The 25676-nt window shown below is 40.0% G+C and overlaps 1 protein-coding gene across 1 annotated transcript in view; it reads right to left on the minus strand.

Annotated features, from left to right (window-relative positions):
• Nucleotides 1-25676, minus strand: part of KIF16B (kinesin family member 16B) — a 124096-nt gene that overhangs the window by 11673 nt on the left and 86747 nt on the right. Inside the window, exon 25 of the mRNA XM_053461300.1 lies at nt 3580-3663. Within this exon, the coding sequence (XP_053317275.1) occupies nt 3580-3663 (84 nt within the window). The remainder of the gene's footprint in view (nt 1-3579; nt 3664-25676) is intronic.

The following is a 25676-nucleotide window of genomic DNA, read 5'->3' on the forward strand; positions in this document are numbered from 1 at the left end:
CAAATACCATACGCAAGATGACAGTTTAAAGCTGTAATTTGGTAAAATTACTCGCCAGTCCGAGGAAGTTATTTTTCGCAAACCCTTACGCCCTTCTGTTTGCGCTAATCGCTTAGTATGTTGCCTTCTCCCTTCTCTATTCTATCTTCAATCCTTTATTTGCAATCTTTTTTCGTCCGCATCTCTGCGGACCTAACTTACGCCAAAATGGCGGCACTACAGTGACGTCCTCCCTGATCCTCCCCCCGGTTAATATTTTAAATTAAACTTATTTGCAAATGTGGCACGTCACAATGAAGGGTTTTGCCTTGCAGAATTGCCACTTAATCCTACTTTTTTGTATTTTGCATGTTCTTCATGATTGATTTTATACATTATTATGCACAAAGCTATGGCAAGTGGATTAAACAAAACAGGGAAACCTGTTGGATCCTACAGGAAACATAATTACCATTTCAACATATATGTTAATAAAGGTTGGCTACGCATGGGACTGTATGTAGGTATGTTGGAATATGGTGTGTTTATAAAACAAATGGACAACAAGAACTTTTCTGGTGTTCCTGTTTAGCGAACCATGAATTTGAGAATGACCTAAAACAACTAATAATAAAATGTCATCGGGCAAACATTTCTGTTTCTGCTTGTTTAGTATGGATAGAATTCATACATGTATGTTTAACATATGAACATTTCCAGGAAAGAACCAATGGCCAATATACGGTAATCTACCTGCCTTAAAACCACTGGTCCTTGAATTATGTTCAGCATGGACATGCCTATATAATGCATATTTAACCTTTATTAGAAGGCTACAGCACTACAGTCTATCAACTTCTCTGTAAACTAATACCTTATCTAACGCCAAAGTCTCTCATCTAATATTAGGCTATAATATGTGCAAGCATTTCTCCTCCTTTAAAATATAACCTGTGTTACTGTATTTTCCTTAACCTATATACACTTAAGCTATAAGCTATACAATCATGTCAATCATAACTTCTTTGGTTCTTCTCCAGCGGGAGGCAGGCTTTGTTCAGTGACTTCCTTATATGCAGAACATATAAGATTCATTCTGATCTAGTTCAATCATACAGGACAAACCTGAAAATGTAGCTTTAAGCCAAATTGCTAAAGACCATGGAGGCAACAAAAATAACACCAAGCATACCAGACTTCTTAAGACCTATTGTTCAGCCTTAGAACGTGTTGTTCTAAGGCTGAACGTTATGTATTAATTACAGAGGGTAATCAATAAAAAAACATTGTCTCTAACCTTCTATTTCTACATTAGACTTTGGCTCTGCACTACAATAAATAAACTCCACAACATATTTCCTCTTGAGATAATAATCTGGCGAATTCTGTTCCTATCTAATATACATTTACAATGTATGTAGTGACTTATGTCAATTTCGTTCTTGTCAATGGTCTTTCCAGTGGGGGATATTCTGTAGTAATTTAGTCTGCCTGACAGTAAAAAACACAACGTTGTCACTGTGTCAGCATAAAAAAGTATTCGGCTGACTGCTAAGATGTATAAAGATATATCATACTGTGATAGCGCATAAACCAAGATTCATTACTAAGGGTATACAAGTTAACACACAGGGTTGGTGAATTAAAAACAAATCAGTGTCACTGTGGTTTACATGGGAGACGGTAAATGAGAAATTGCTAGAACCCAAATTGATTTCTTGTCTCTGTATTAACAGTATATGGGCATGGAAAAAGGCATCAAAGTGCAATGTACTTTTATTCGGTTACAAAGCAATTTTAGATAATGTTTGGTTTCTATTAACTGATGTTATGGGAATTAGCTCAGTTTACAGCAACATTTAGTATGTTATGAATGCATGCAGTGGGCCCCATAATGCTACTTCTGAAAATCAAAACTCATTACCTATTTATACAAAACAAAACTAATCTTCTGCTCATATTGGAAGTTAATGTGCTAATTGTCCAAAGTACAATGTATGTTTTCAGAAATAATGGCTGAAAGTTGTTAAAGAGTAATTTTGGTCATGATGAATAAACCCATAAGACTCTTTGATGTCCTATATAAAACAGAAAATCTAAAACAATGTAATATAACCATTATATTGGCAGCTCATCTTATGTCTCCAAGCCAATATACAAAAGAGGAAAATCTATATGACTGTCCATTAAACTCAATATTTGGAAGTTCAAAGTCCTCAATAAATGGTCATATTGTTTTTTTACAGTTTTAGTATGGTTATTCTCAAAGAAAGCCTACAATGCTAAATAGTTTTATCTTTAAGAACGAGTCATGGCCTATTTTTTTATTTTTACTGCACCTGAACATAATTTCCAAGAGAAATTTACCTAATTATATAACATTTTCTTTATTTCACCTTCATTCTGGAGTTTATTTTTTTCTTCTGTGTTTATTCTTAATGAAAACACCACTGTGTTTAGGAACTAGCCTACTTTGTATTAAGCCTTTGAGTGACCTTTGGTGAAGAAGTTGGTGTGAGATGGGCAAATGAAACCTCAACCGCTTTTTGAATGTTCAAAAGTAAGCCAAAATATCATGCTTTACACAGTATTTTTAGTGATAGAAACAGGAAAGTTGAATTTTCCCATGCAATGTTCTTCAAAAGAGAATCCTAGATATTGGTTGCGCGTATTGGATGATTATTACAATACTAGATTACCAATATATTCAGCAGAACTGACAGCTCATAGCATACATGCAGATCTATTAACATACATGTAGACAGATAAATAAAAATAATACAAATATACATACAAAGTACAAACTATTACAAAGTTTGTACTATTACTAGTACAAACGTGTGCTTACTTTACGGTATAATAAATGAGTACAGTTAGTGATGTAATATAATAAGCAATGTAGTCTGTAGAGCTTTTGATTTGGGGTACAATAATTAACAATACATTAGGAAAGATGTCCTTGCTCCATGGAGCTTACAGTCTAGGAATGAATGAATTATTCAAGAGCGTACACTACCTCATATTAACTCCCACGAAAACATATTGTAGCTAACCCTTAGACTGATACGGCATGCATTTTATATTACAAACATTGTATTACAAACAAAAGTTTAAAGTAATAACCATTGGTCAATGTCCACCACTGGATATATATTTTGCAGCTGCCATAAATCACACCACCGTTTAAATCACTATATAGTTGAAGACTCAAGACCTGTAATCTGTCAGAATGCTGGTTGTACATTTAGGCAGCACTGATTATGGGATTAGAACCTTGTGGTTCATAGAGTGAGGGACATATACAGCAGCAAGGCCTGGGTTCTTGATGTTCAGTGAAATCCCTCTTTCTTGAGACTGGAAGGTACATCATTTAGCTTTGAGGAGCAAAATGTATATTTTATATCTGGTTGGAGGTAGTCTCCCTGATATTATGGGCTGCTTTTGCGTTTTGGTAAAGGTTATCAAATGCATGGGTAGTGGCTGAGAAGGTTAAAATGTTACTTATCTACATTGAGGCGGACCTCGTAGGAGGTAGGATGTATTGCGTATTCATTTGAATAGGATTATACATGCTAAATACAAATTTAAAATATTTCTTACCTCTAAATGAGCCCTTCGTTCAGCAATAAAACGTTCATCCTTGTTTCCAAAGAGCTTCTTTGGTGGAAATTCTAAGGCAGTAAGCTGAAATATACAGATACTATGATTGAACATATATTCAAACTTTTGTGCCCCTCAAGCTTTTGCCCATTAGGTTTCAGCATGAGAAAAAAAATCAAAGCACTCAAACTAACAAAAATATTTACATGTCTACATTTCAGTAGCATTTGTCCAGTGTCCTAGTACTAGGAGAGCTAACACATTTTCATAGTGGTATGATAAAAGAGAAAACACATAACTAATTATCTGTACACGTTTAGCTAGAATGTCTTTAGAAGGTGGACTATCTATCCACCAGTTATAGAAATCAGGAACCAGGAGTAACTGCCCTGCATTGACTCCACACCAGTTATCACATTATCCAAAGACAAACATTGTTTTAGCTAAAAAATCGAGAATGATACCATGTTATACAGAAGCTCAGGTAGGTACCAAACTAAAATGTATTAAAAAAAAAAAAAAAAAAAAAAGAAGATGGAAGCCATGCATCTAGTTCTTTAGGGTTCATTGGTAAAATAAAAATAAAAAAATCAAATATATATGTTTTATTAGCAGCCCAGAGACTTTCTTATGACTTCTTTCATTTTATACCTGGTATTACGCAATTTTTTTGACCTGAAGAGCTTACAGTTCATGTTGAAATTTGCATAATTTCACCTGTGCTTGGAGGAATAGTTTACTGTACTGATCCCTGCATGTTAGAAACTACCGTACAGAACATTGATTTAGAATTGCGTACCAAGAAACATACACCAAAAGAGTATTGTTCAAAGTCACAAATATATATATATATACTGCTTGATTTAGGTTTTAGGATCTGGATTAGTATTAAATCAATCGAATAACCTTAAACAAACTTCCTCCTAATAAACTATTCTAAGGTTATAATACAGTTTGTTACCCCTCCGGTAATGCGTTTGGCAGCAAAACCTACTTTGTGCATTGGGAAATTTGGATGAATAGTTAAAGCCGTTAACTAAACAGATAAAGTTATTGTAATAAAACACACAGCCATTTAATCAATAAAACATTCTAAGAGGAATGTGCTAAATTATTGACACAGACGAAAATAATGAGACACGGTGGAAAGTGATAGCATGATAGAGTAGTTTTGTTTGAACCTATTTTCGGTAGGGCCCCAAGCTCACTTTCAGTCTCTTAAGACAAAAAAAATCTGTAAATGTGATAAAGAGTGTTGGTGTAAAGTTAATGAGGGCTAAAATTAAACATGTATCTGAGAAATAAATCAGAAGCAGACACTGATAATTAGAATGGAACACAGATCATATATCTCAGAACGGCGTTCCATATTTACGGCTCATATTATCAAGGCAAGCCAGAAAGGGAGTAGCTGGATGAGAAGAACAAATTATCTGGAGAGAACCAGGAGTGAGAGGTTAGTGAGAGAAAGAGGCTGAAATAAGGAGTCATACAGAGAGTTTAGCCATTAAAGGCAGAAAACAACTGGCTGTTTTGTACGTATGAGACACCATTATTTTAAAATCATAATGCTTTGACTATTGTCATAACAAAGTATTTACTAGTCATCAAGATCTGGAATTAACCCAGTCATTTAGGTCAGGCGGGTAGCTCCTCCAAGAGCTTTTTCAAAAAAGAATATATCATGAAGGATTTCTAGTAGAATTACAAAAATACAGTTTGCAAGATTCTTGCCCAGCCTGAGACGTAATGCCATAGAAAATAGCTTCCCTGTTAAATGGCCACATCGACTGAAAACAGGCTCTGCGCGTGCACGCTCATCACGACATTGTCTTCCCGGAGCAGTGAGCAACATAGCCTGCCATCAGTAAAGTCAGACATTTACACACAAGCAAAACACATTTTACTTATACATTAACGACACGCTTTATTAAATACCTACATTTTCCTTTCTCATGCAGAGTACAATTACCTTTTATCTTATTTCATTTTATAAACCCCTTCAGCTTTTTTTTATTCACTTATATCTGCTTTTGTACCCAGCCCATAGAAGAAGAAAAAAACCCCAGTGTATTCTCCTCAAGCTGAGAACAGCATGGCATTAAATAAAACTTATAGGGTACGGGAATCCAACACAAGACGGTTGGTAAGGATAACACACCTTGCACAAGTACCAATACAAAATCAAATAACTTATACCAGTAAGGAAACAATTAGTATATTACAGTTTATATTTCATTATAATAGCACAGTCAACCTATTATAAAAATGGCATGACCTTAATATCCGATTTCAAACAAAAGCAATTCACATTTAATTTGTTGGTGTTAGTGTATATTTATATATATATATTACATGTATATATACATAGATATTATGTTGCTCAATTGCATGTATGTCTTAGAAAGGCCTATACAGTCATGTAAAGTCTAAAATAAGAAGAAAAGTTGGCAAGTATTCATATAAAGAGTAATAAAATCATGTTTTATGTGTTTAAATATGGATATTACACCTATTAAAGCACGTTCATGCATGCTTACTTATATTTGGACCATTAATTTTAACTGTCCATTCTTCATATTTTACACATGTGTAATTAACATTCATTCAATCAAATCTACGGATCAATTACTTAAATTCTAGCCTCCACAATAAGACATATGTCATATTATGCAGTTTCCATGTGCAAATTCTGTGTGTGTAAAATGGTTTGTATTTAAGGACCTTTAGACGTCACCCAGGAATGAGAACGTTAACACATGAGCATAATGTAATTGTTTTCAGAAACAGGATGTGCCAACGGCCAAAAAACCCTATACAGATATATATATATATATATATATATATATATATATATATATATATATATATATATATATATATGTTATTAGACTTGTGCATTCCTTTTAATACAAGCTTTATGTTTAACGGAAATTGCCTGTTTCGTGTATTCGTACAAAACTGACAAAAATGAGGACGATCTCCGAAGAAATTGACAAAAACGAATTGCAAAAGTTTGGATCTGTTGCCACGTGTAGCCGCCATTACAAACAGTTTTGGCGCTCCTTGAGATGGTAAAGTGGGAGGGACTGTGTGTGTGGGGGGTACATATCAATAACCGATAGGTAGAAGTAGCCAAAAGAATGGGGGCGGTATAATTGATTATTACTGCTGTGATTGATGGGTGCAACAACCTGTGGGAGTTTTTCCTTCTGGCCAATCAGTATTTCCAATGATTTTGCTTGCCATGCACGTCTAGTTTATACACTGTACCGTATACACACACACATACATTTGGTTGGCACATTCAGATGCAGTAATTAGTGTCCATGATGGATCAGCTCATTATAACAATTATAACGATTTCTCAGTGAATATTTACACAGTAATGTTTTCAAATTCTGATATATAACATTATTGCACACACTCACAGCAATTAACCCCTAAAATGAAGTATATATTTCCATCACTAACAGACAGAGATGGATATTAGCAAGGCTGAATATTACTGCACTGTTTTGTGCGGCGTAGAGAATGTAGCTGGTGCGTAATTAATTTAGATTTTTTTGTAGTTATATCCTCGGTTGCAAAGTGGTAATTATGGGGGAGAGTAGGGAAATCATGCTATTTAAATTGGGGTAACTATATAGAATGTTGAGTTTAATTATTGTGGGGTGGAATAGGCTGTAGCAGGAAAGACATATTGCCTCCACATCATTACATCACATGGGTTCTACGGTGCGAGTTCCACCGACGTGATTGCTGCATATACAGCACTTGGAAAAATAATTCACAATATGGAGTCCTCATGTGCCCCGTCATTTTACATGAACATAACAGTTACACAAATAGCAGTTTAAGCTACATCTTAATCATATCAGTCATCTGCATTCACGATCCATGAAAGCTTCCATTAGCTCCCATATAAAATATATCACCTTCAACAGGGAGTGGGAAAGAATTGCTTTAATTGCGAATACTACAAGTGCTTAATGCATTCTACTTTCCTCTGTGATTATGCAGATAGGAATTCATGTTATTATTGATATTTTTGAAAATAATATTAAGCAGCTACCATCTGTTACGGCTCCAGCCGCGTGTCAGCAGCCGCGAGGTAGGGGGAGACCCCCCGCTTCGGTCCGGCGGCCGCTGCTGCCGCGAAGAGAGGGGAGACCCCCCGCCTCGGACCAGCAGCAGCAAGCGCCGCGAAGAAGGGGGAGACCCCCCGCCTCTACACGGCAGCCCCAGCCGCAACTGCCACGAGGAAGAGGGAGACCCCCTGCTTCCGCACGGCAGCTCCAGCCACAGCCACCGCGCAGAAGGGGAAGACCTCCCTCGTCTATCCAGCAGCCGCAGCCACCGCGGAGAAGGGGGAGACCTCCCGCTTCTACACAGCAGCCGCAGCCGCCGCGAGGAAGAGGGAGACCACTTACCTGCACAAGATCCTCCCAGCAGCTGGAGCCGGGAGACGCGTCCTTCTCTGGAGTCCTGACTCGTTCTGCTTCACGCCACCTAGCGGCGCCGGCTGGTACTACCTCGACCTATATGGAAAGATTACGAAATCGCCAACCACAAGATGGCCGCAGGAAGTGACGTAACGGCACTTTGAAAATTTGGCGGGAAACATCCAATTAGTGCCTAAACTTCCTGTGCCTATATAAGAGACTTCAGAACTCTTAGACTTCGCCTTCTGATGGTCGTCTATGCCCTGTGCTAGCACCCAGATAGCGTTTTCCTGCTTGATTCCTGTATTTGACCTCGGCTTGTTTTTGACTATTCTGATCTCTGGTATCCTGACCTCGGCTTGCTCCTCGTTTATCCTGCTCTCCGGTATCCTGACCTCGGCTCTCTGGACCATCCCTGCAGTCCTACCTGACTACGGCGTCTCCTCTGTACGCTGTGCCGTGACAGAATCAGAAGGCCATCATGAGACCCGCTTCGGTAGGACAAGGGTCCACTGAGGCTCGACTTGACGAGATGGATCACCGTCTGGATCAATTTGCTCAAGCCCTTCAGACTTTGCTTCAGCGTACTGATCCTGCACAGCAAGCACCGCAACCTGTGGCGGCTCCTACTCCACCACCGTTACCAGTAGCCACGGTTCCTGCTCACCTGCCTCCACCCCAACGTTACGGTGGTGATCCGGCAACCTGTCGGGGTTTCCTGAATCAGTGTGAGATACACTTTGAACTGTCTCCTTACGCCTTTCCCACTGAACGTGCCAAGGTGGGATATGTCATTTCTCTCCTCACGGATAAAGCCTTGGCATGGGCTTCACCGCTCTGGGAGAGGAACGTTTCTACGGTGCGCTCCTATGTTGAATTTGTTTCCAGTCTACGTGCTGCGTTTGATACTCCGGGTAGAAGGGCCACCGCTTCTAATTCACTCTTTACCATTCGTCAGGGGTCCCGCCCGCTTCTGGAGTATGCTATAGAGTTCCGGACCCTGATGGGAGAGGTGAACTGGACTAATGAGGCATTGGTGGCCGCCTTCCTGAATGGACTTTCTGAGACCCTCAAGGACGAGACTGCTGCCAGAGACTTACCCATGGAGCTAGACTCCGTGATTTCGTATGTTTCCCAGATTGATCTGCGTCTCCGCCAAAGACAAGCCCAACGTGAGAGTCTGAAGTCAAGCGACAAGGGTGGGAGATCTACTACACGCTTCTCGCCTCAGTTTTCATCTGCCGAACCCTCGAATGAACCGTCTGACGAACCCATGCAGTTGGGAGCCACTCGGGTCTCCGAACGAGAGAGGAACAGGCGGAGACGGGAGGGATTATGCTTTTACTGCGGACTCTCGGGTCATTTCATCGGACACTGTCCTAGCAGGCCGGGAAACGCCCGCACCTAGGTAGGCCAGGGGAACCTACTATAGGTGTGGTAAACTATTCCCCCGACGGGTTCACCACCCGCATGACTGTTCCGGTCCGTCTGGTCTGGGATGCTGGATTCGTTGACACTGAGGCTTTCCTGGACTCCGGCGCTGCCGGCAACTTTATTGATTCAGTGTTTTGTGAGCAGCAACGCATTCCCACCCTATCCCTGCCCGCACCATTAGCTGTTGAGGCTATTGATGGCAGACCGCTTCATCCTGACCAGATTTCTCGCTCTACAGCCCCACTCAACCTTGCCGTCGGGATCGTACACAAGGAACGATTGCAACTTCTCGTCATCCGCTCACCCTCCATTCCCATTATATTGGGATTTCCGTGGTTACAAGTACATAATCCTGCTATTGATTGGACTACGACTCAGATCACGGCCTGGAGTGCGTCCTGTAAAGCACATTGCCTCACCCCTCTTAAGCATGCCACGGTTACAGCCTCTTCGAGGGAGACCTCCTCTCTGCCTGCACAGTACCGGGATTTCGCGGACGTCTTCGATAAGAAGGAGGCTGAGAAGCTACCACCACACAGGCCTTATGACTGCCCAATTGACTTGCTTCCTGGGACCATGCCACCCCGGGGGCGGGTTTACCCACTCTCCATTCCGGAGACCCAAGCTATGGAATCATATATAGAGGAGAATCTTCGCCGAGGATTTATCCGCCGCTCTGTCTCCCCTGCGGGCGCAGGTTTCTTCTTCGTAAAAAAGAAGAACGGGGAGCTTCGTCCCTGCATTGATTATCGTGGGCTAAACAGGATCACCAGGCGTAACACATACCCTATTCCCCTAATCTCTGAACTTTTCGATAGGCTACGTGGGGCCACTATTTACACCAAGTTGGATCTCCGGGGTGCGTACAATCTCGTCCGGATCCGTGCGGACGACGAATGGAAGACTGCCTTCAATACTCGTTCGGGACATTACGAATATACTGTTATGCCGTTTGGGCTGTGCAACGCCCCGGCAGTCTTCCAAGAATTCATCAATGATTGCCTCCGGGACTTTCTCCAACAGTTTGTAGTGGTGTACCTGGATGACATTCTGATATACTCTTCGGATTTGCAGTCTCATCGTACCCAGGTTGCTCGCGTTTTGTCCCGACTACGGCTCCATGGACTATATGCTAAACTCGAGAAATGTGAGTTTGAGATCCAGAGGGTGACATTCCTGGGATACGTCATTACACCCTCTGGTTTCGAGATGGACCCATCCAAGGTCCAAGCCATCAGAGACTGGCCTCAACCTTTGGGCCTGAAACCCCTGCAGCGTTTTCTGGGGTTTGCGAACTATTACAGACGATTCATCCGTGACTACTCCAAGGTTGCGGCTCCTTTAACGTCCCTTACTAAGAAAGGGGCGAACACCCTGGAGTGGTCTCCTGAGGCCATTTCCGCTTTTTCCCGGCTCAAGACGAAATTTACCACCGCTCCTGTGTTGCGTCATCCTGATCCTCGGTTGCCATTTGTTCTGGAGGTCGATGCATCTGAAGCCGGAGTCGGAGCTGTCCTGTCCCAGAGAATCTCATACAGTGGTCCTCTCCATCCGTGCGGATTCTTCTCCAGAAGATTCTCCCCAGCAGAGAGGAACTATGATGTGGGGAACAAGGAGCTGCTGGCTGTTATCCTGGCACTGGAGGAGTGGCGTCATCTACTGGAGGGTGTGCAGATTCCTACGTTGATTCTAACGGACCACAAGAACCTTCAGTACATAGAGAATGCCAAGTGCCTAAACCCTCGACAGGCCAGATGGGCTTTGTTTCTCTCCCGATTCTCATTCGTATTGACTTATCGTCCGGGTTCCAAGAATGTCAAGGCTGATGCCCTCTCCCGGATACATGTGCTTCCAGAGGAGGAGGGTCGTGCGCCTGAGCCCATTATACCTACTACCAAGGTTCTCGCTGCGCTACACCTTCGTTGCCGGACTCCCTTGCTTGATCGCATTTCTGGTTTACAAGCCCAAGCTCCAGCGTCGTTGCCGGTTGGGAAACTTTTTGTTCCTGCTAACCTCCGTACCCATGTGCTTCGTCTGTCCCATGGCTCCAGAACTGCAGGCCATCCTGGGCTAGCACGAACCAAGGACCTCGTGTCCAGGACATTTTGGTGGCCAGAATGGAGCAGGGATACTGCCCTGTTTGTCCGCTCCTGTCTCAAGTGTGCTGCCAACAAGTCTTCTAGAAATCTCCCTGCTGGGCTGCTCCATCCATTACCTCGTCCTTCAAGGCCCTGGACTCACCTTGCCATGGACTTTATCGTGGATTTACCCAACTCCAAGGGATATACTGTCATCCTCATGATCGTCGATCGCTTTTCTAAGATGGCGCATATGATACCCTTGAGGAGACTACCCACGGCTTCGGTGTTGGCTGACTTATTCATGCGGGAGATCGTCCGCCTCCATGGAGTCCCTACTGAGATTGTCTCCGACCGTGGCACTCAGTTTATTGCACGTTTTTGGCGCGAGTTCACTAGAGCCTTGGGTGTCACCCTGGCCTTTTCCTCCGCATACCACCCACAGTCCAACGGCGCAGCAGAGAGGGCTAACCAGCACCTCGAACAGTACCTGCGCATATTCATTAACCATCATCAGGACGATTGGGTTGACCTGTTGCCATTGGCTGAATTTGCTCGCAATAATGCGGTACAAGAGTCCACTGGAGAATCCGCCTTCTATTGTGTGTATGGTCTTCACCCTCAACCCTTTCCTGGCGCCTTCCCTACTTCTACTGATCCAGTACTGGAGGAGCGGTTGGTGACTATCCAGTCTACGTGGGCTTCGGTGCGGAGGGCTCTAGAATTGGCGGGTGAGCGACAGGAACTCCAAGCTAACAAACGTCGTTCTAGGAATCCTGCCTATTCTCCTGGGGACAGAGTGTGGTTGTCTACAAGGTACCTGCGACTCAGAGTACCCAGCATGAAGCTGGCACCACGTTTTATCGGTCCTTTCTCGATTGTCCGCCGGGTGAACCCTGTCGCCTATGAACTTTCCCTGCCTAGGACACTCCGTATTCCTAGAGTCTTCCATGTCTCCCTATTGAAGCCGCTGGTTTGCAACCGCTTTTCGACCAGATCCTCTGTTTCGGAGACTTCGGCCACTGATATTTCTGGACGTACTCCTCAAGCTATCCTGAAGTCTCGCAGGCAACAAGGGAGTCTCCAATATCTGATTCATTGGAGGGGACTTGGCCCAGAGGATCGTTCCTGGGTACCGGAGGCTCGGTTTCATGCTCCTCACCTTGTACGTGCATTCCTGGCTAGAGGGCAGAGTTGCTCTAACAGGGGTCGCCCAGAGGTCGCCCCTTTGAGGAGGGGTACTGTTACGGCTCCAGCCGCGTGTCAGCAGCCGCGAGGTAGGGGGAGACCCCCCGCTTCGGTCCGGCGGCCGCTGCTGCCGCGAAGAGAGGGGAGACCCCCCGCCTCGGACCAGCAGCAGCAAGCGCCGCGAAGAAGGGGGAGACCCCCCGCCTCTACACGGCAGCCCCAGCCGCAACTGCCACGAGGAAGAGGGAGACCCCCTGCTTCCGCACGGCAGCTCCAGCCACAGCCACCGCGCAGAAGGGGAAGACCTCCCTCGTCTATCCAGCAGCCGCAGCCACCGCGGAGAAGGGGGAGACCTCCCGCTTCTACACAGCAGCCGCAGCCGCCGCGAGGAAGAGGGAGACCACTTACCTGCACAAGATCCTCCCAGCAGCTGGAGCCGGGAGACGCGTCCTTCTCTGGAGTCCTGACTCGTTCTGCTTCACGCCACCTAGCGGCGCCGGCTGGTACTACCTCGACCTATATGGAAAGATTACGAAATCGCCAACCACAAGATGGCCGCAGGAAGTGACGTAACGGCACTTTGAAAATTTGGCGGGAAACATCCAATTAGTGCCTAAACTTCCTGTGCCTATATAAGAGACTTCAGAACTCTTAGACTTCGCCTTCTGATGGTCGTCTATGCCCTGTGCTAGCACCCAGATAGCGTTTTCCTGCTTGATTCCTGTATTTGACCTCGGCTTGTTTTTGACTATTCTGATCTCTGGTATCCTGACCTCGGCTTGCTCCTCGTTTATCCTGCTCTCCGGTATCCTGACCTCGGCTCTCTGGACCATCCCTGCAGTCCTACCTGACTACGGCGTCTCCTCTGTACGCTGTGCCGTGACACCATCATTAGGTTTTTAATGGAAAGCTTTTAACGTGTAGCATAAGATGAAGGTAAAAAAAAAAGGGAGACCAGGTCTGTGCTGATAAATATTTCACACTAAGACATACTTGTAATGTAGAATTTTACAGTTCGGTCTTATATAGAAACATAGAACCATTCGGCCCATCAAGTCCGCTTGGCTTTTTTTCCTGCTGTAAAGACTTGGTCCTAGCTTATGCCATCTGGCTATCCTGTGAATGTTTAAATTCCCTTAATGTAATAATCTTTATCACTTTTTGCTGGGCAGCTGTTCCACGTATCTACCATCTTCTCCGTAATGTAAAACGTCCCCATATTGTTATTTTAAAATTTTTCATTAAAATCTAAAATCATATAGATTGGTAATGAATCAAGATCCCATTTGCATTACAATTGCTACATGGCATCATATGTTACACTAATTTTACCTTTGAGGCCATAATCCATTACAATACTTTTGTCACCAGTTTTTTTGACAGCGAGTTAAAATATAAGAGGAAAAATAAGAAGAGCAGACATCCTCTGCAGCCGTAGGAAACGTCCGCTTCTCCTTTCTTGTGTAGAATGAAAGGGAAACTTGCACCTAGATTTTCTTTTTGAAGACTTCAGAAAAGTAACTTGCAAACGAATGCTTAAGAAACACTTAAAATTCTTCAATTTTAAATTTAGAAAAATTGCTTTAGAACTAGAATCTGAGCAGAAAAGAAAGTAAAGATTTTGTAACTTTTTAGAGCATTTCAACAAATGTGCTATTTCAGACTCCTGAATACCCAGTTCATGTAAAAATGAAGAATTGGAAGAAAAGGAAAAATATGTGTTTGGTTAACAGCACTGCTACATAAAGGAGAAGCACATGGCTTGCAAAGTAGAAAATAATTAATGTATTTTAGGGATATCTATGGAATAAGCTGCAAAAATATAATATGTTATATAAATGCCCACTTCATACAGACATAACGTTTAAAAACAAACCTACATGAATCACACATCAACTAAAGAAACATTGTGTCATGGATTTTGGAAGGTACGCTACAACCTTTGTATGCACTAAATGCAAATGTATAGAGGGCTTCCTCACAGAATGCTATCTATGTATTCCCCAGTTTGGCTGAAAGTTTTTGCTGCCTATTACTGTGCATGTGCGAGATACTTGCCTCTTTCCACCACATTAAGCTGTCATAGATGCTTGGGCAAGATTTCCAAGACTCGTGTGTCGATGGGCATTTCAACGGGAGTGCTTTCCTGCATGGTGACGTGCTGGAGCTTACCGGCGGTAAGTATACCAGCCAAACACATCGCCTGTACGGCATTTACAACAGGGACTTCAAGAAAATTTACAGGGAGCGCTCGGCTATCATATGAATTAAAGTGCATAGGATGGTTGGAATGTCTCCCTAAGCAGGGATATTTAACAAGGTGTGATAGACTGGAAATTGTTCTCTTTAGTGACAAACCTTCTCTACCGCTGTTATTCTATGAATATGATGTACTAAAATGCATACATCTGAGGAGTCCATATGGCATTAAAGGCCTTGAAGAGTCAAAAACTCTTATTTGCCATAAGTGCAGTATTTGACCAATTGTCATTTTCACTATAAAATGGACCCACCGTCTTTCCAAAATGTCCAATGTAAATTGAATATAAAATGAATGTACAAAAATGGAAACATTCTTAAAATCACATTTACTCATGATGTACTGGCATATACAGAGTTCTTTATTTTAAAAAAACATCTTAAATAAAAATAAGTAATTTTAATAGTAATAATAATAAAATTACAGGCAGGTGAGTATGAAGAGCATAAGATGTACCAAAGTCTGAAGTGCAAACAAATCCAATTTAAACCCAGCCACAACTTTCTTTTTGTTATATAGAGACAGAGAAACAAAAGGAGATCATAGGTAATACTTAAAATGTGGCAGATACACTGAAGGAGACAATGGTCTGTGTAACAATAATTATTTTTGCACGGTTTTTGAAATTGAATGTGAAGGTGAGGAGAAAAAAAATAAATATAAATGGTAATGTAGTGGACCAAGAGTCTATTTTCAGAAAAATAAATTCCAAAAGAACATTGAAAATTAAAAGTGTAGAAGTCACCTGGGCCTGAGGAATACATTCAAGAATATCAAAAGGTCTGATATATGCATGTAAAGCTGTTAATAGTATTTTTAACCGCTTCCCACTCTTCCACAAACAGGGAGGCAGGAAAAGAATTAGAGCTTTTACCTAGACATTGCGATGGGAAAATAAAAGGGAATACTGGAAAAACTAACACATGTTTTAAGGGATATTGCATGTGACCGACCACTGGATGTTGTGGTAACTAACATGTGATGATGGGGTATCCATTTGGCTACAGGAACAAATCAACAGTAGAACTCACGGCACATTAGATATTAATATGGCTTCCCTTGTCAATGTTCAGTAAATTGATAGAGCAAATTAACTGGCATAACTATTGTGTGGAAAGTCACAACGAAGAATAGTATCTAATCTTCCTAATGCAATCTACTACCCACCAAGCTCTAGATGGAACAGAGTAACACTACCATTTTGAGCCACAATCTCTCTTTAACATTATGTTCTAAAATAAATACCACCCCTCCAGAGTAAAGTAATGAAGGAAAAGACATGTGGACATGTGGTGTCCGCTGTGTTTAACAAATAGAATGCAACATGTCCATACATTATTAAAGGGAGAATGTAATGTAATGATGTTTCATCAAATTAATATAAATGAAAGTTAGTTCACAATAGTTTGTCTACATTAAAAAGCTATTTATTATAAGTTAACAACCCAGCAAAACACATTTATCCCAAATACACACAGCCAAACCCCATTTTTTTCTCTCTGTCTCTAAATATATATATATATATATATATATATATATATATATATATATCCCCTTCCACACACTTTGATCTCACCCTCTGAGAATAGCTCTATGCTGGGAAGTGACTCTTCCCGCATCCACCTTAGTTGAGATGATGTATTTGACATCACATCATGTTTCCAGTGTATTTATGCATCACTTCCTTTAAGCATTTGAGTCTTGAAGTGTGGACGAGGAGTAAGGATTCTAAGCCTGCCCACCTAAACCTATTTGCTTTGTTTATGGAGATCATGAAGACAAGACAAGTTACCACAATGTCCCTGATGTCCCTTCTAAACAATAAGGTACCAGGAGAGACTGGTCAAACACATCTCCTGCATGGCACATGGCAGGAGGGGTTGGTTTCGAAAAGAAGCACATGGATGGAACCACGCAGCTATCATATGCCTTAAAGAGACTTCAGCACCATGGACAGCGCCAGACTGAGCAATGCCACTAATATTGATCACTAAGGAGAGTTGCAGAAAGTAAGCAGATATTTGTTTTCAAATAAGTAACTAAGGTTATGAAAAAATATTGGAAGAACAATAATATTGAAAGCGAGGAATGTAGAGAAATTTATGAAGCTTGCATTGAACTTTCAAATACCCTTAACTTTTTAAGTATTAGGTTTTTGTGTGGTGTGCATTTGTTATTCCAACCTCTTATTTGCAATCCTTCACATTACTATTAAAACATCAAATGGCATTTGACAATTTCACTGCATCTTAGCAACCGGTTACATTTATTAACTGTGACAAATTAATTATTGCTCTCTTGGATTGACATAAAGCGATTAAGTCTTAATTGAACCAAAGCGGTTTTATCCAGATACATAATTATGTTTTTCAAATTATATACTTACTTATTTACAATTCAAATTTTTGAACAAATTTTTTTTTATGCAGTTTAAAGGTGGTTTTCACTTAAAAGCATGGAGCAGCTAAATAATATTATATATATATATATATATATATATATATATATATCGGAAAATTGAATATTTAATATTACTGAGTAATACCGTATTTGCTCGATTATAAGACGAGGTTTTTTCAGAGCAAACGCTCTGAAAAATACTCCTCGTCTTATAATCGGGGTCGTCTTATAATCAGACCTCAAATAGGTCTGACTATGAGACGACTAAGATCCAGAACCCCCACAGCTGCAGGGGACCTGGATCCTCCTGTCTCATCCCCCCCCGCCCCACTTAGCGGTGCTTCTGATTCACCGGTGTGTAGCCGGGGCAGCGAGTAGATGTCTACGCGATCCGCGTAAACAATTTACGCTGCAGCCGGAAGGAGGAGTTCCCTGCACCGGTGGGGGGAATTCTCTCTGACAGTCAGGGAAGGTCTGCGCAATAGATAGATAACCCCCCCGCTGCTAGCCACACCTCCTTCCGGCTGCAGCGTAAGTTGTCTACGCAAATCGCGTAGACATCTACACACTGCCCCGGCTGCATGACAGGGGAGTCAGAAGCACCTGTAAGTTTGGGGGGGCGGGGGGGTGTTAAATGAGGGGCATAAGGCATTTCTGGAGGCAGAGTGTTCTATGAAATGCCTTTTAACCCCCTTAATGCCACTCTGCCTCCAGAAATGCCTTTTTAACTCTATACGCCACTCTGCCTCCTGAAATGCCTTAAACCTCCCTATATGCCACTCTGCCCCATAATATGCCTTTTAACCCCCTTAATGCAAAAGTGACATATAGGGGTATAAGGCATTTCTGGAGGCAGAGTGGCACATAGGGGGTCAAAAGGCATATCATGGGACACAGTGGCATATAGGGTTAAAAGGCATTTCTGGGGCAGATGTGCATAACTGGGGGGGCAGGTTGGAAAATAGAAGGAAATAAAACCAAAAAATAGTTTACATGAATTAACATTTACTGGTAAAACTTTTTCCTATAGGGTCGTCTTATATTCAGGCTTTATCTTTTTTTCCTAAATTAATATTCAGATTTGGGGGGTCGTCTTATAATCAGGGTCGTCTTATAATCGAGCAAATACGGTATTTGAAATGACATAAAGACTTAAAGGTAGACAAGCAATGTAAAGAAGGAACAGCAGAAAGAGAGAGAGGTGGTTCTTCAAAAATCTCGGCTCAAGCTTCAAAAGAGTATTCTGTACAGTTCTGGAGACCCCATCTCTAGAAAGATATAGATATTCTGGATGGGGTTAGAAGAAGGAACACTGAAATGGTAAATGGTTTGCAGATAAAAAATGAACAGCAAGGACTAAAGGATTGTACAGCTTGGAGAAGAAAGGAAAGAAGTGGTAGCAGCTAAAACAGTGAGGGAATGAAAACATGCATGTGTAAGACATTCGCATTTCCAGAATGTTAGACAAGACAAAGGACTGAATAAGGTTTTAGGTTCTTACAACAGGAAAAATTGGAAGACTAGATGTCAAATGCCGTCAAGTTCTATGTTTCTGCATAATAATACCTGACACAGCAAGTACAATTTGACCATGTGGAGTATAACTTAGATCTAAGCCAGGGAAATAACACACTGGCTTCCTGTATGCTGTGTGCAGTTGTCTGTAATCATCGCAAACTCCAACAACCCCGTGGTTTGGGGATTCTCCAAGTGATTTCCAATAGAGATATCCAAAAAGTCATAAAGAGTCCCCAGCTGTCAGTCTGCTACAAAAACCAAGGAGCATCACAGTAGACAAATTTTAAGAGGCAGTAACCTTTTTTTCATTTCCAAAAAACACAGCATGTGTGGTATGGATCCTAAACCAGGTAAACAATGCTACAAAGCAACAAATAAACAGTGCTAGGTACTTGTACAAAGCATTGCTAAGGAGTATTAAACCACCAGCAGAAATTACAGGGCTAAAGGAGCAGATGAACATTAACACTCAATAAAAAAGGCAAATCCAATGCGTCTTTCGTGAAGATTTAACAATACAAAACATAATTGTTTTCATTGATATGTGAAAAAAATATGTACACAGCTTCCATTTAATGAATGGGAAAAACATTTGGAGTTGAATGGCAATCATCTAATCAACAAGTACAGCCTACATAAATGACGTACACAGTGTACAACACTAATCCTCGGCTGCTATCTGCCTGCCTGCACATCCAAAGGAAAGCAAGGAAGAACATGTAGAAGGATTACGTTAAATGATAAAGCATCACAAAAATGAGAAAAGAGAGACAAAAGGTAACAATGCAATAAATAAGGAAAGTAAGGGTATATTTTGCATAAAGCATGTTGACAATATCCAAGATATTGAAGAATAATAGGTTGCAATACGAGATGAAATTGTTTCATTGTGTCTTTTCTAATTCAAAGGCCATATAGGCATCTTCACAAATACTATCAAAAGAGCAAACTTTAGAAGGAAGGGCTGATAAAGACTTTAGTGTCTTTTTTTATTTATGGCAGCATGTCTTTATTAAAGCCACCAGGGGATATAGATGGTGGTTCGTCTTAACTTATTTGTTGGTCTAATGAATCACTACTATAGCACTTGATTGATCCATCAAAGGCTCCATATTTCTTAACTCCTGTTAGCAAATAAACAGAGGTTAAAAAAAGGGGGGAAAAGTCAGCTGTTTATTGAACGGAAAGAGGCGCTTTTAAGAATAAAAATTAATAGCAGGTCTTACAGTCCTATAAAAGCAGCTGTCTCTGAGAAATATGGCTGTAAACACATAAGAATTTATTCTTGACTATTTGATTTATTGCTGCTTTAGGGAAGCTGGCTTGCTTAAATGGGGTCAGATTGCCAAGTTAGACTTTAGTGAACTACAGTAAGACTGCTGGGTCAAATCATATGATGCATTTTATATATCATCGAGCTAACTATTTATGTTCCAAAGGGTGCGGCCGCTGATTGGAAAGCTGATTCGCTAAGCCCGGCATCATAGGCATTGAATAAAAATGATGCAGTCACAACCCAAAGGAAACCCAAATACCCCCAACCTGTACCCAAGAGCATTCAGCAAATATGTTCAGAAATTGATTGCTCGGTTACTTACAGCTCTCTTATGTTGAGTAGAGTTAAGGTAGCACCGCAAAATGCGTTTTGATGTTTTTGATGTGACAGATATTTCAAATAAAATAATCCAATATCCCAGTTGTGAAACACCATCTTACATTTCTTGCAAAAGGTTTGAAACATGTTAAAGAATTTTTAAAAACTGTTTAATGAACAAGGTCAGCTGCAGATACATACATTTTCTCAAAGGGAGAGTAAAGAGGAGAGTTGTGTTTTAGTTCCTTGACTATTCATTATGAAGAGCCAACTCCAGTGAACTTCTGCTACATGAAGAGCTTGACTGGTCCTGCATACTGTGTAGTTTAATCAGTGAAGGTTCTTGAAAGACTCTATACATTCAATTACGCATTATACATGGAGAGCGAAACCATTTCTGCTGGACAAAGTACTAGTGAGAGCCCTCCATAATGGATAGTCAAGTGAGAGAATTAAATCACAACTCTACTCTTGTGATGTTTCCCATGATTAGTACACCAGTCCTCAAGATTGCCAATAGACTAAGGTTAAGGGATTTTCACAGAAATGATCAGGCGGATTTGTGTTTTAATTAACATGGGTAATCAAATGATTGAGTGACTGAACTGCCCACACTAATATATACCCACAACTGTCCTGTTTTCCCAGGGGACAGCACTGTGATTTAGGCTCTGCTTTTGTGGGAAGTAGGGCTTATGGTCCAGTTGGAGAGGTCCTCTAATATCCTCTAACTAGCCCAGGGAACTAAAGGAAGTGATCTGTATTATTGCTGCACCATCATAGCTCCTACAAGGCTACCTAGCAAAGGTACTGTGAAGCTAAGTGCTGCAAGATAGATCTTTGTGTAAGGTCTGTGGAGATACCACCATGGCTTCTGGAAGATAGGTATTACTATCAAAATAAGGTACTGCTAACAAAATAAGAACTGTGAGCCCTGTTTTTATGCAGAGACATTTAGGTGCATATATCATTCTATGCTTTCCTCATTGGGTTTAAGTATATAAGAATGGTGGGCACACACTTCCAGGAACCTTCTAAGCTAATGTAATAATTTATGTTATAAATAATGTTTATTACTTGCAACCTACACAAATTCTGTGTATTGGGACCTCGCTGTGACTGATAATCTTCCTTTCATCTGAATTTCCAGAAACAGAATGAAAGTAAGTTATTTTCAAGCAGCAGCTAATCTTTTTTTTTGCTTGCCGGGCCTGTGAGTGTACACCAACCAAGCAGGGCTAATCCCCACCATGGGATTCATTCCACAAGTTACAATAAGTTCATCTCACTATGGTTCTTATACAATGCTGTTACCCTACATTCCTTTTAATGGACTGTTAACTTTAAAGCATTAAGAACATCTGTTAGTGCTTTATAAATAAAATATACATATAAGAACACTGTCCAGACGGAAAGTATTTGTATACAAAGGCTTAAGGTAAAATAGGTCTAAGTAGGAGGGGGCATTAATGAAGTACACACTGGAAAGGGACAAGGTCAGTGGTTAATCCAATATCCGTAAAGACTGATGTCTGCAGTAAGGTGAATTTTGGGCAAAGTTAAGGGTTTGCTTTCTTATAAATGACATGAAGTTAAAAGTGAACTAGCCTCACCCTCGTAAAAAATTGTCTAATATAGCCTAGAGTCAGAAGAACACTAAAGAAGGTGAAAACGGCAATTAAATTCCATTTGAAAAACGGTTAATCACTGGAGATTTTGAACACATTCTTTTACTAGATAAAAGTACAAAACATTCTAATTTTGAAGACATTTTTCTGAGATCCTGACACACATTATGTCGCCTCTTGAATGAATCAATCTTCAAGGGTGACAGTTTAAAGGATGAATGCTTATGACATCGATGTTCCATTATAATAAAATGTCACCTTTTGGTCATGATGCACAATATAAAAAGTGAGTAGATTTTCACCTCAACTGTCAACAGTATTTCACAGCAGACACAGAATGAAGAACATGTCATCAGGAATGCATTATAAAAGCCTTGATTACTTCTATCACATAAGGGGTATGTGTTACTGCATAATACTGTTTTTTTCTTAGTTTTAGTCATTATTAACAGGAAGAAACTTGGGACTGTAAGAGACCAGATCCACCATAATTTTTCTCGATAGCATACAGAGACCACACAAAACTTAGATTATAAGTGTATTTCAAATTGTTTTATTCTATTTAATCTGCATGATCGTAAAATACCAGATTTAAATAAGAAGAAATGGTTTTACTGCTTTGTAAATTACGTCCACATATATAAAACCAACTAGTATTTAACTGGCACTGAAATCGAAGATGCAGTCTAGGGATTTTTACCAATTCCAGAGTTAGACAAAAAAGTAAGAAGTCCAACAAGATGACTCCATTTTTGGGCTTTATCAGTAATCAATGCAATAACAGAATATATAAAATGCACAGTTTGACTCTAAATCAGAATCCAGATTAAATTAGCTTTTTTATTGAAAAGTGAATCAAAAGTTTTGAATAATGTTTGTGAATTCAACAGAATATTTTTGTACAAGAGTCAAGTGGAGTAAAATATGTCCACCAAAGTGTCTATATGCTGCCTATTTTATACCTAATAACTAGAATTACAACTAATGCCATTAAGCACCCTGGATGTTGTCCTTGTCATAATGTTTATTAAACATGTGGACATTTAAAAATATTTAAGTTAAATAATGCCCATTTAACGAAAGCTGGAGAAGTGTAAACAATGCAAATTCTCTACTTTGCTCAAAAAAATATAAATACATTTTCAATAAAATAAAATCAGAAAAAAATAATGAAATCAGTGATGGAAGAACCAACAATGTAATACATATGTAAAAAACATATTTAGTCATTTTTATTAGGGTGTTTACGTAATTATATAATTCAGCGAATTTTTTTTTTTTATATGCTATGCAATCTAGTCTGCATCTTATTCATTCTTATTTTTTGTTCAGCACAGTGAAAGGTTATGTGATTTTACAAGAGATCAATACATATCCCTTAGTTATTTTTTTTTGTTTTGTTTTTTTATGTTTTAACGAGCGAGAAAACAAGTAAGATTAAGCCATAATAGAACCATAAGTATTGCAATTTCACACAATATGGTAATTTCCAATATTGATTCATTGTTTCAGTTTCCACAGCAGGCTGACTTGAGTAAGCCCGACAATCTGTTATCACAATTTGGAAATGCAAATGTAAACACATCTGCTATAAATGTTTTTAATATCAATACCAGAATTCAATTCTTCAGGAAAAATTGGGTAATAAAAAAATTAAGAGATGAACAGATAAAAGTAACATAAAAAACATGGAAATCATAAAAGGTTAATGAAGCATTTGTGAAGAATGAAAACAATTTAATTTCCAGATGTCCTGGTATCCCCAGCTGACTATATGTAGCTGTTGAATACCGCCATGATTAAGAGAGGCACGTTTATGTAGAGGCTTTGGATTTCAGTATTTGTGTGAGCTTTACACAGGTTAGCATTTCACTTTGTCCATCTCAACACCTGGCCCTCAATCTAAAGACTAAAAGGGTCTCTCTTCCATGCACACAAAACGATATGCATCCATAATTCCTAGAATTATTGAACAGCCAAGCGCTTCACAAAAATAATTCTTCAAAAATGTAAAGAAATTTTCAAAAATTTCGCTGGTACTTTTTATTTCAGGGAATGGTCAATTACCGTCAGCGCTACGGAATTTGATGGTGCTATATAAAACAATAAATAATAATAATAATTAATACCATGTGATGCAAAAACAAAAGCTGCTAAATCGGCATTTTGATAGGATTGCTCCCTTGGAATGAAAATAGAATGACACATCTGCTAAGGTTTATTAATGTCTAAGTTTAACAGAACAACACTTCTAAAAGGGTTTATTTACAAAGCAGTGAGTGGTAGGTTATGTGGAGGGAAAAATGTATAGTTAATGCAATAATCTACATAATTATTCATCTCACCACAACTCATTATGTGGTTTATAAACACAATGTTTTAAGGTCTCTAGAATAATTAAATGGGATTTCTGGGGCAAGTCATTTCTGAGATCCTAGCAGACCAGAGCTGTTCTTCTCAGTCATTATTCCAGCTGAGAGAGCAAATATATGTTAAGGGGGGGTATGTATTTACAACTATACATTAATAACAAGTGCCCTTCATTCCTAATTTCATATTTATTCATACATTTTATAGCAGCATAAATAGAAGCATAAATTCAAATCTAATATTGGTCCATACATGTGCTCTTATTCATAAAACACCTTTTGGATAAAACAATTAATCTTATAAAACTCTAAAACAACCTAAGGCACTCTTTGGAAATAGTTAAGTGGTGGTAGATAAGCCGCTCTAATCACATCTGGACAATGCACCGTTCCAGATGCCAATCAAGATGTTGCGAGAGCAAAACCTCCAAGTCAAATATAACAAAAGCATTCTTTAAAAAAAAAAGCAGCTTTTACGTAGTTTTGGTGTTTTTCAGTGAAAAGGTATATAAAAACGCACACTATTAAAATTATATAGAGGAAGAAGCTTGTGATCTCTTCGGAAGATATCACTAAAAGGCACCTCCGACGTCTTGAATTATTATATCTTAAACCTCTCTTCAGCATAAATTATGCGACAAACATAACAGGATAAAGTACTGTACCCAGACACTCCACATAAAACAGGATAACTCTGTACGCATTTTATTTCAGTGAAAAGCAACACGGTTATATGATACTTGAAACTGTGAGCTACGGAATATGGTTATAGGGCAGGAAAAGATGTTAGCATAACAGAGCTAAGTATTGTTGGCTTCACAGCAGGGGAATTCATTTCCTAAACTTTGAATACTTTTATCCACAGGAATCTAAAGTAGCTGCTTAGAAAATGGTTTACATTATATTCTTGGAAATATTATTTCTTCCAAAAGTTAAAAGGAAAATTATGAGAAACAGACTTCGTGGCTTTGAAACGTATTTGAGATTCACTGACGCCTTTTGAACCCGTGTTGTTTAAATACAAAAAGAAAAAAGCTAAGTAACGTAATTGCCAAAGGTTCTTAAATCAGACATGTAAAACATACAGCAAATAGCGGGAAGCAGATATTGTATTGATTCTTTGGGGGTAGATTGCGTTAACATGTTGACAGCAAAAAAAAGTCGCTTACTGAGGCCAATCTCA

The sequence above is a fragment of the Spea bombifrons genome, chromosome 3 (assembly GCF_027358695.1).
Source record: "Spea bombifrons isolate aSpeBom1 chromosome 3, aSpeBom1.2.pri, whole genome shotgun sequence".
NCBI lineage: Eukaryota > Metazoa > Chordata > Amphibia > Anura > Pelobatidae > Spea > Spea bombifrons.